Source organism: Zonotrichia albicollis, chromosome 15 (genome assembly GCF_047830755.1).
Source record: "Zonotrichia albicollis isolate bZonAlb1 chromosome 15, bZonAlb1.hap1, whole genome shotgun sequence".
Lineage (NCBI taxonomy): Eukaryota > Metazoa > Chordata > Aves > Passeriformes > Passerellidae > Zonotrichia > Zonotrichia albicollis.
Genome location: NC_133833.1, coordinates 14422478 through 14434631, shown reverse-complemented (window position 1 = coordinate 14434631; position 12154 = coordinate 14422478). Strand labels below are relative to the sequence as shown.

General features: G+C 40.3%; 1 protein-coding gene across 4 annotated transcripts in view; it reads left to right on the top strand.

Moving 5' to 3' along the window:
- Positions 1–12154, top strand: part of SLIT3 (slit guidance ligand 3) — a 482838-nt gene that overhangs the window by 19310 nt on the left and 451374 nt on the right. For all 4 annotated transcript variants that reach the window (XM_074552528.1, XM_074552527.1, XM_074552531.1 and 1 more), the window contains exons 2-3: positions 2896–2967; positions 4738–4809. In XM_074552528.1, the coding sequence (XP_074408629.1) occupies positions 2896–2967; positions 4738–4809 (144 nt within the window). The remainder of the gene's footprint in view (positions 1–2895; positions 2968–4737; positions 4810–12154) is intronic.

Here is a 12154-nt window from a genome sequence, read left to right as displayed (position 1 = left end):
ACTCTAGCTGCACTGTTCTTAGCATGCTTTATCCTACAAATTATGCTAAAATAAATTAATAAATTAATTGACAAGGCAGACCTGATGTCAAGAGCTTTACCAAAGCTGGTATAGATATCGTTTCTGATTTCTTTTTAATGGAGTGATAATCAACTTTGCTGCTGGTACTCCAGAAGAGGCTTGTATTCCTTAATGGAGATTTCTTAGATCTTTTTAATTGATTAGACTATCTTATTTGAATGTGAAATAACCAAGAGTAGTAGCTGGTGCTGTGGGAGAGATGTATTGAGCAGGATTCAAGATCTTCTTGGCCTCTCATACTACCCAAAATGCAGGAATTCTGCATAATAAGAATATTGTGTGGAATTATTTCATCTGGACATAGATACGTGTTGAAGTGAAATATAAATAAATTTGCCTGCATGGTATTATTTCCCTCATATCTTAGACCCAGATGATTTCTTTTCCAAGAAATCTGTTTGGTTCCAAGAGTCCTTTTGAACACTGATGTGTTTGAAAGCCAACCAAGATTACATGTTAAGGTTTAGCTCTTTGTAGTTGAAACCCACTAGTGAGCCCATAATCAGCTGCCAAACTTTATAAAGGAAACATAAAATATTATGTTGCCCACAAATACCAGCTGTAAACCACTAATGTCTGCATTAGTTCAGTAACTTCAGAGTCACAAAGTTTAATTGACTAATGGGGTAACCTGTGGCAATCTGCTGCTCTGCAGCAGCGTTAGACCTACTGTGAACAGGAGGAGGAAATTTTACATAGTTCATCACAGTTTCAGTCTGTTTTTCTTCAAATGGCAGATAAGCCTTGAGGCAGAGCACGCTGGAAAAAGCAAATGTTCAGAAGGTAAACACTGTTTTTTAAAACAGACAGAGGCTGCAGTTATGGTTTGAGCAGAGTGAACTTCATGAGGAATGTTTCTCTTAAGGTTAGGGCATGGTGCAAGTAATTGGAATAACAGAAATGGAAACCTTTCACTTAGACACTAAACTCTGTAAGTGATTAATAGGATGATTGATATTGTGTATACAGGACAGGCTGTGCCAATCTGCAGGGGCAGAGGAAAAAGCGATCTCGAGATATGTGCTGATCAAGGAATGCTGAAGTCTTTCAGAACTGAGAGCTGCAGAATTCCCCAGGGGAATAATGCTGAGTGTTCCTGGGGAGTTGTGCTCGTGTGTGGGATTGCTGTCTCAGACTGGGTGTGGTGGGGAGGTTGCTGTGTGCATGGCAGGAGTGATGGTTCAGCGTGCACTGAAGCCAAGCAAAGCTGTGCTGGGATCGAGTCTTACCAAAATACACAAAAACAGGGCCATGGACACCGTGTTGCTCCATGTCCCTTGGCTGGCTCCTCTCTGCCTTGGGGGATTCCAACCAGCTTAATGCTGTGTTTTGCTAGAGCTTCTCTGAGATAAAGGGAAAGCTTGTGATGGAATGCCATGAAAAGCAGATGGGGAACAACGTGCAAGTCAAGCACCAGCTATTTACTCGCTGCTTACTCCAGATGTAATTCTTTCCAGTGATTCTTGCAATCAGCTCACTGGCACACCAGTGAGTAGTTAATGATGCACCGGGGTAGAAGAACTGAACTGAGAACAGAAGAGGAAATTAGGCTGGAAAATCTGAAAGATGCAGGCAGTGATTCAAAGGTATTCTTGGGGAAAAGCATGAGTCAGTTGAGAGGACAAAGACAAATGGAAGAGAATGGCTGGTATGGCCAGTGAAAGTGCCCTGTACAGGCTTGGTGGTTTCTTTTATTCAGTGAAACTTTTAAAATACAGCTGGTATAACTCAGGTAGGGGTACAGTCTTTTTCATATAGCTGAAAGATAGGGACTTTTCCCCCCTCATTTCCTGATCTTTATCCTTACTTTCCGACAGGAGAATGTTTCTTGTATTATGGAAATGTCTCATGCTAAGAGACATGAACTAAGGCCTATAGTTTGTGAAATCTGTTTATAATCCATTTTATGACTTAAGGATTTTATTAGTATTATTTTGATGTCTGTCAATAACCATTAGCAGTAGATTCCAATATTCTTCAACACTTATTTCTGTGCTCTGGTGCATTACATACTGCTCCAGTCCGGTTAAGGTCTTGCTTGTATGTTAGACTCATAGAGAGATTGATGTCAAATGTTCGAAAAAGTTATGCCAAAAATATTATACATTTTGTGTCTACGTGCCATATTTTTGATGAAGAAAGGAAGACCAGCTGTTTGTCTTGTCCCTGCTGGATAGCACTAGGTCAGGGAGAACAGTGTGGACGGGACTGAAAACCATGAAATATCTACAGCCAAGTAACAGGACGTGCTCAGCTGGCAGAACTTCATGGGTTCTTGGCAAGGGCAGGTCTAGAGGGGAGAAAATGGCAAACCAGGTCCTGTGGCACCAGTGAGTGTTCCAGTCTGCTGGGTAGGAGCACACAAGGAGTCACTGGACTTTGTTGTCCTCTTTTCAGGCTCCGTGTGGCCAAAGTTTCTGCAGCAGATTGGACTCACTTGGCTTTACAGTAATAATTTTGGGACCTTGTACACTTCTTTCAGCTGTTTTGTATTAATTGGGTCTTGGGTATGCACAGCCTCTTACAGAATTGTAATCTCAGGGGGAAAGAAGCATATAGTGAGCACTGACACTAGAACTAAGAATGGGAGAAACCCATTTTTAGGGGAAATTTAATCTGTGAGAACAACTTAGAGGAGGAGGAGGCAAAATGCATCGGGATTGATGACTTGCTATTTGAGATCTTGATGCTTTTAATGTTTGTTTGTACAGTTTGAGCAGCTGGTGGGTGCTCCTGTGATGGAAATACTTTCTGCTAATGGGATTTTGGGTGTCAGTTATAGTATCTGAATGCTGCTTTCTGTTTCCTCTGCAGGGATCTAGAAAAAAACAACATCACCAGAATCACAAAGACAGACTTCACGGGGCTGAAGAATCTTCGTGTCTTGTGAGTACAACACAAAACTTGTCTGGTTTTTGTGAGACTATTTTAGGGTGCTACTGCTTAAAAATTCCTTAATCTCAGGGATCAAATTCTAGTCATTTTGGCATATTATGCAGTTGTTGGTATTCTTTTAAACCAGGCATCCTGAACAGTTTCCTATGTGAAACAGTAAATTTTAGTTCTATACTGAAATGACTGCAGTTTCAGAGCTGTTCAGTTGTTTCTTACTAGCTTTGAATAAGTCATGTGCTAAAGATTGTGGTCTGCTTTGCAATCACTCATGTAGAAATCACTTCTATTGAGACATTAGCAAATGGGACTTTCAGATTTTGGCCACTGTGAGGTACAGTCCCATGAACAGCATTTTGCATAGTCTGAAGCAGAGGTTGATCAAGAATAGTGGTAGAACTTGAGCACAAGGAAACTGGTAAGGTTTTTGGTCTAGTATAAATACAAAGATTTCAGCTGGTGCTGTCTCATGACAGCACCTCAGTATCTGTTTCAGTATCTCAGTCAAGAGCTTAATCTGTAGGCAGTCTTTGAACATCAGACTTTCATTCCTGGGTTCCTGTTTTCTCTACATGAACCTCAAACAGCACTACTGAGTTACTCAGAAGAAAACTTTTCATCACCATCTTCTAAAACAAACCCCTAAAGCTGCAACTAAAGAACTGTTAGAGTTCTTTAGTGATAATTCAAGTAATATTGAAATCCTGCTAAGGAAAAGGTGAGATTTGCTCCTGCTACCTTAACACTTATGAACAAGTTGTCAAATACTAAGGAAACACCTTAAATCTAGGGGTAGACTTCTTGTTCTTGTGGTGTTTCTCTCATCCCTAGCAGAGGCGTTGTTTAGATTTCCTTGGCTCCCATCCCAGCTGTCAGTACCATTTTGAGAGTCTATTAAAATACATGTTCTATATTATATTAATTATAGTAGTTGTGTCAGTTTGGTTGGGTTTTCATAGTATCAGACATTGCTTGATGCTGCTGCTGCAGTCTTTTATGCCTTCAGGAATAACCAAAATGTACAACTGCCATCTTTAGAGCTTTTTTGTGCTTTTGTCCTGTGTTCATTTCAGGAACATAGGACAAAAGTCTCATTTGCTCAGACTTTGAGTAGTGTAGTGTCTGCCACACAAGTCCTTGGAATAAAACATCCTTCAGATTTTCCTTAGCTTTTCTTTGGTTTCTCTTATGGTCTCTTCATAATTCTGTCACTAAACCCCTATTTTTCCTTTTTTTCCTCCCTGTTTGCTGGGGTTACAGTGGGAATACAGAAATCTGCAGCCTGTCCCAGTGTTCCTAGAAAGGTACCATAATTCTGTTTGCACACATCAGAATAAGGACTAGGAGCAAAGTCACCTGGAAACTCATAGCCCTGCACAGCAGAAAAAAATCCTCCAGGCTCAAGCAAACACCACACATACAAAATGGATGGAAAGGAGAAAACCTTCAGTTTTCAGTCAGTTATCTCAATTAGGGCACACAAATCTCCTAGAAAGATGAGGAATGTCCCAGGGATGAGCAAAATACGGTTACAGAGGTTTAGGAACAAAAATATTTACCAAATGTGGAGGTCAGCAGGAAAATTTGCAATCTATTTCCTGTTAGTGACCAAGAGAAACAGTGTTCCTCCACCCTGATTATTTTAATAATCTCCAATTAAAACTGGTATTGATACTTAGGTGAGAAGCATTTTGATAATGTTTGAAGAGAAGTGGGGATGATTTTCTGTGTTGTTAAAATTAACTGGTATTTCTTCAATTGCAGACACTTGGAAGAAAATCAGATCAGTGTGATAGAGCGTGGAGCTTTTCAGGACCTGAAACAACTTGAAAGGCTGTAAGTATCTGTATACCTGTGGAAAAGCTGCACATTTTCTACTTCACTCTTATTGGTAATCCATAATATATAATGATAATAAAATTAACTTTAAGAAAGAGAGAGATGAGTACCTGCCTAAATTAAAACATGCTCTTAAAGACAGCTGAATTTACATTACATGATAGCTAATACTTGAAATTAAATGTAGAGTGACTGCCAAGAAAATAGAACTGGAAGTGAAACCAGAGTCTCAATAACATTACAGAAGAACATAATCTGGGCAAGTCTTAAAATTGGTCTGTGGGGGAAAGATTTTTTTTTAAATAATAATTTCATATTATTGTGTATTTTATATGTGTCTGTGCTGATGGAAATTTATTTTTTTTTCCTTTGAGAACCACAGTATTTCTAAAACTGCCTTTATATTTGGTTTTCTGATTCCCTTAATTTCCTCTGAAGTAGCATAATGCCAGTGATAGCAGTGGATGCCAGGGTATCAAGGAAGACTTGTGGAGGATGGATTGTAGAGTTCCTCTGCTTTTGATAGCAATTAAGTGAATTTGTTTTCTTTTTTGGAGAAGGTGAATATAAGGTGTCCCTAAATATGGAATTAGTTTATAGGAAATTCCTGGCCCTGCAGGAGTATAAATTTAAATATTAAAAAGGACAAAGTTAATTCTGCACCCAATTTCTGCTCTTAGCTGAGAGTGCTCCTTTTCATCATCATTAATTCTGTTTATGGTGAGAGCAGAACAAAATCTCTGCAAAACTGAAATACCTTGGAGAATTATTCTTTGTTAGAGGTAGGTGACCAGAACAATATCACAAGCTGGTTTGGAATGCAGGCTTTTTATGCTTGGTTGGTAACTGTTATCTGCAAGGCATTTCTTGTAGGACTTGTTATTTTCCCATTGATATTTTCTGAAGCAGCTTTCAAGAGTTAAGTGCCCACCAGCAATTATTCAAGAGAAGTCTGGAGTATTGAGCTAATGCTGTGCTAAAGCTGTTTCAGATGATCTCAGGATTAGATTTGCATTGGAGTTGTTTAATGAGTGTGCTGAACATTTAAAATTAATTTACCCAGTACTTTTGTCATGAATCAGAAAGCTCCATCTATGGCAATAAGGGAGATGAGTTTTAAATTCCAACAGATTTGCACCTATATTCAATTAGGAAGTACTTTCAGGTGCAGAGTTTTGCTGTGGCTGATTTATTTCAGGAAAAAAACGACCCTAGCTTAATTTTCTAAAATTAAACATAGCCTGACATTGTAGAATAGTTTTTTCACATAAATCATTGTGAAGAGTCAGTATCCTAACTACCAAGTCCTAGTTTTGAGCTCATTTTATATACATGTGTATACATATATAAATCAATCTTCCTCATACCTATATTTAGATAAAGATTCCTATAGTTTTTCTCATACCTATATTTAGATAAAGGTTGAGGTAGTTAAATTTTGAAAGAGTTTTGAAGAACTTCCAGGAGAAAGGCTGGCTCTTGGTAGCCAGAAACAAAACTCAAATGTCATCTGTGTGTTTCTGCAGAGCCTGCCCTGCCAGCAAATGAGAACAATATACATTGTGAAAGCAGAAGGCAGGAAATATGATACCTTTAATAGTGTCTCTTCAAGTCTGTGATGTTTGAAAGTCTCAGCTTTTTTTTTTTTCCTTCCCTGTACGAACTCTTAACTTGGCCTGTTCACCATACTGCATCTCTGCTTCTCTTTTAGCATTGCCTGTCATTAAAATATTTCCTAAATTAATGTAGTATGAAAGGGAGGTCTGGAAACTTGCAAATTTTTGGTATTTTAGCTTAAATCATTTTTAGGACAAAACTATAAATCTGGGGGTTTTGCTATGAGTAGGCTTTGGAGAATGGACTGTGGAAAGTTTGGCGTAACACACAAAGGCTAAATTGCAACATTTTAGGTAATATTAAAGCTATTTTATTAAGTATTGTCAAACATTGCAAAATGTTAATGAAGAAAGTATGTTGGTTGCATTAAAAAACCCTGGCTTTTTTCCATTTAATTTCTTTCAAATAACAAATAAAAATCACTTACATTGCTTCGCTTTTTGGAATAATGTTCTTTTTTGATCTATTGAAGTGGATGCAAAAGTAATCGTTAACTTATTTTTAAACAAAGCAGCTGTACTGGGTCAAGCTTTAAAGAACAGGAGTAATTTCTATTCCTGGCAAAATACCACATATAAAGGTTTTCATTCAAAGTAACAGGGGAAGTATGTTCCAGTCCTCATGGTGAGCTTCCAAAGGACTTAGGCTCAGGTGAATATTTGAGTTCATTTTATTTTCACTTGTCTGGACATTGAAGCACTTCATCATTATTATCTGAGCAAATTAGCAAAATTTTGTATGACATGTCCTGTAAAAGTAAGCTTTAAATAAAATGTCTTTAGAGCTGATACTCACTGCTGCCAAATCTGCCATGGAGGTGGCCCTCCATTTATTTGGATTTACTCTGATTTTTTGTTTTTGGTGGGACATTAATGCTTAAAATGCAAATGAAGGAGGATATGGTCAGTATTTATTTGCAGGGAAAAATTGTTTTAACTTGCATGGGTAGAGTCTGACTACTTTGTTCAAGATACAAATTTTATTGTATTGGCTCAATAAAATTTGGCCGTATCAGTTGAAGAAAGAACATCAGGCAAGGTATCTCGAATTGACAGCACAAAGATGAGAAATGAAGCATTATGGAAGTGGAAGGTAGAAACCACTTCTTTTTTTGGCATGCTTGTACTCAGCACTTGGAAAATGAAGGACTCTAACCCAAAATTCAGTGTAAATTCTGTTGAATGCTAAGATCCAGAATCCTGAGAAAGACCAGTGGTACTCACCACAGTGGAAAAGCCAAAATGTTTCCAGTGCTTTTATTGCAGCAAGGTTGTAGAGCTTTATTCCAGAACATAAAGATTAGTGGTGAGGTAGCTGACCCCTATTTTGGGTTTTACCATTTCACTTTTATGCTTTGCTATTAACACAGTGTAGGATTTTAAGATAAATGATGATGAAATTTCACGTGCCAGGAGGATCAAGAGGCGAATTGGTGGGCCTGAAAGATGAACTGACATTTCTCCCAGAGCCAGATGTATGTCACACATTTCTGTGAAAAATGAGGCAGGATATAAGACACCAACAGATCCTGACTTTTCCACGGCCAACTGCCAGAAATTGTCACGTAGCTCTGTAATCTTCAAAAGAATGGACTTTGGCTGATGGCTGCTTCTTTCTACTCAAATTAGTGTCTTTAGCAAGCATAAAAGATCTCAACATCTGAAAACACTAAAAATGTGTTTTTGTTGTTTAGGGGAGGGGGGAAAAATGTGTAAGCGCGGCCAAATCAAATCTTCTCAAAGTTGGGAAAAATAATTAGCTCTAAGAAAATGGCAAAAAAGCTAGAATCCAGATTTTAACCCTGGTATGGTTTTGGTTTGGTGTGTGTGAAGAGACAGGTCAAAATGGGAATCAGGTTTGATTTTTAACTGCACTGATGCTACTGTGCATTGAGTCTTTGTAAGCAGCTTCCCAAATGCTTGATTGGGGTATTAAAGTGTATTTATTTGGCACAGTGTACTGTAAAATTGCTATTAGTGATCAAAGATGCTAAGGAAAAGATGAAATTGTTATGTGATGCTTCACAATCTGGATTTCATAAATTGAGACTGGACAGGCTTTAAATAAATCATGTAATACAAAAAGCATCTTCCACAATTACAACGCTGAGTGGAGAGGTTGGTAGGTGCTTCAGAGTAGCTGGGAAAGAAATAAAAGCTTTGGGCAGCTCTTAGCTGCTGTAAACAAAGGCAATCCTTGGCAGCAAGGAGCAGACCCTGGTGTTTACACAAGGTTGAGCAGTTTGGGTGTTCCTGCTGGAGCTGCATGCACTACACGTTTCAGAGGCCACAAGGAGCTGTGAAGATGTCACACAGGTCAAATTTAACCTTTCAGAAAAAAATTCCTTCTTGTTTTCAGTCCCCGTTTTGCTGTGGTATGGTGGGGAACACATCCTATTGGAAATTTGTGCTCATGAAATGCTTATCTGGAAATGCAGGAAAACAAAGACACCCTAAAGGGGACTTAGAGCTGTGACTGGGTATTTAATTGGTTTTAGGAATTGTGTGTTTCCTTCTTGCTGCTCCAGGTGGGTTGGTTTAGTACCAGGTGTGCTGCCAGCCTGCCCAAGGCTGCTGTGTGGGGATCTCTGGCTTGTCAGAGTGACCCCAAGATGTGTTAGAAAGTCTCTTTTCCCAGCCTGGTGCTTGAAGAAGGAGTCAGAGCTCTTCATTTCTCTGTCTCAAGGTTGTTTATTGTTCCTTATCTATAAAAAATTTTCTCCTGTCCTGCTTAGGTCCATCCAGCAGGACAGTTCCAGGCACTCTGCCTGCTCCCAGGGTGGTGTTATGTCTTTATACTACAAACTACGTGTACAATGTTTACAATTACTTTCCAATACCTATCACCTATGTTAGACAGTGAGCTTCTACTCTAAACCAATCTCAAAGTGCCAACATCACAGCAGAAGATGGAGGCCAAGAAGAAGAAGGAGAGAGGCTGGACACATCCAGATTCCTCCATCTTGCCCCCTGAACCCCCATAGCAAAAACCCCAAAATCTATTTTTCGCTCTGTGATAACTTCACTATTATTCTGCTTAAACTGTCATGGTTTTCAGATCTTCATACAAGGTTGGTAATTTGCTCCATGGGCCATAATCAAACCCACAGGGGCATCCTGGGCTCTGTGCCAGGGTCTCTGAGCCCCCTGGCAGGATCTGGGCTGCTCAGACAGCCAGAGGGATGCCCTGGGTTCCCACACTGCTGCAGGTGTCTCTGCACACTGGAGTGATGGATTTCTCTGCTTTCCCCCCAAAGACAGCAGCATCCCCCTGGCTCCTGAGGGGATATGTCAGATCCTGAGCTGCCTTCATGGGGGAAAACAGCCCTGAGGTGTCTGATCCCAGGTCACAGTCTGGGTGTCAGTGGTGCCATCTTTCGTAAACGGGGGAAACCTGTTTCCTTCAGAGACCACTGGTAAACTGAACCACTCCTTGTGGGAGCTGGCAAAGGATAAACAACACTGAAATTCAGGTTGTGACACCTGGACGTGTGTTCTGGTCTCCTGGTTAGGACAGATTAACACTTAGTTCTTGTGCTGCCTGCAGCTGTGAGCTAAGCAGTGTAAAGCTCTTTATTGCATTGGTTGATGCCTGCAAATTGAAGTAATATTTATTGATATTGATTAATATTTAGTTAATATTGTTGATAACGTTTTCTCCACATTCTCTGAGAAGTTATTCCAGTCATAAAAAAAAGAGTCCTGTAACCCATATCTGACACAGCAATCTCTTACCTTGCATTTCCAAGCCAATTTAGCATTGCTTTTCAACTGAGTGTGACTGTTTACATTGTGAGAAGTCCAACATGAGGAGCCAGAATGTTTTGGGTGGGAGTATCTGACAGGGTGTTATTGGTTTTATTCCTGGATGCTGGTGGGACACTCATGGAGAATGGAGCACTTGGTGCTGCAGAATTTTTACAGTATTATTTGAGTCCCTTCCCTTTGTTTTTACTCTCAAGTCTGGGGTTTGTTCAGGGCTTCCCTCTCAGACAACATCTCTGAAAAATACATGGTAAATTCATGAATTTATTTGGAGGGACTAATTGTTTTAACTTGCATGGGTAGAGTCTGATTGCTTTGTTCAAGAATTTTGTTGATTTGTGGTTCTGCAGTTTCCAGGGGCTATAATGCGCTTTTTACTGCTTTAGGGTGAGCCATGCCATCATCACTGCTTCACCTGCTGTTTTCTGACCCTGATGGCAGTAGAGTAGCAGCAGCACCCTCCTGGACCAGCTTTCCATGCCCACAAGTTCCTTCCTCATGTTATTCCTGCCCAGAGCTGCCCAGTTTGATGCTCTGGGGGGAGCTGGTGCTGTCTGATCCCCTGGGTCCCCTCTCAGCTGTGCCCTGGGGATGTTCGCTCGCCCTTCCTGCAGAGTGCACAAATCAAATCAGACTGATCCAAGGCACCTCCCCTGAGTGCATCAACCCCCAGGCAGCTGAGAAACCGGGTGGGAAGGGTGGGAGGCTGGCACAGAGGGAGAGGAGGGTGATCCCTGCTTGCCCTGCCCATTGGCACTGCTGGAAATGGGGTGTGGGGCTGCCTGGGCTGGAAGTCAGCCCCAGAAATGGAGACTCGCTGATTTTCACCTGTTTGCAAGAAACTGATCTGCCTCTCTTTCCCAAATCTAATTCTGCCCTGCTGGACCAGCTGACCACCTCTTAAATCTCAGGGATGTGTTGTCCTTTCCCCGGAGAGGGCTGAAATGCTGTGGCAATCCCAAATCAAATTTAAAATAAATCATGTTTTATCATGCCTGGAGCCGAGGAATTTAATGATTTCCCAGCTGCCCTTCACCCCTGCAGGAGCTCACACTGGATATCTGACTCTAGAGGAAGTCACCAGTAAGGAATTCCTGTTTCTTGTAAGACTTGCTTAACAAAACCCAGGCGAAATCAGCAGCTTCCCTGAGGAATGTGAATTACAACACGAAGATAAAATAACAAATACCAATTTTATTAATGAGATATGATGGAAACTGCTATGCAAGACGCAGATGGTGGATTGCTGAGCTGTGTGGTTGATATTTTACCTTTAGAATCACTCAGGACAAAACCAGGAGTGAGGACAGAGCAGCTCTTGTTGATCTGTATGGGGAAAAAAGGATAAAATAGTAAAATAGATATTGACAGATGGAATGTGAATAGTGCACTTGAGCCAGCCACAGGGGAAGAATGCAGGTATTGCATCCAGTCTCACCTTTGCTGATTGTTGGAAGGAAGAAGGAAGTTAATTAATTAGGTATTGCTTTTGATTCAGCATTATGTGCTGCTCTTGGCTCAAACAGCCAAAATAAATGTTCCCAGTGAATGGCTCACATGCTTCCCTTATCTGTCAATACTGTGCACTGGCTGCTCTGGAAGATTTCACTGAGATGGATTTTTCTTACACTCTTTAAGTGCCAGTAATTGAGAGAGATGTCCGTCCATTGTGAGAGTGATGGATCAGATATGGTCAGGAATGATTATTGTTCTTTTTTGTTTAAAGGAACTCTTTTTGCTGTTCCCACACTTCAGAGATGCAATCCATATAAAACTGGGGCAGGAGGGGGATTTGCAGCTATTAGTGCAAAAAGTCATTTTTTCTGCAAGGGAATGTTGGAAGATGTCTGGTACATACATTTCCATATAGAGTCAAGATTCTCACAAGAGCTCAGGATGGGACAAAATACTCAAGTAAGGACTAGTTCATCCCAGTTCATATGGGGAATAAAGTATTCTAT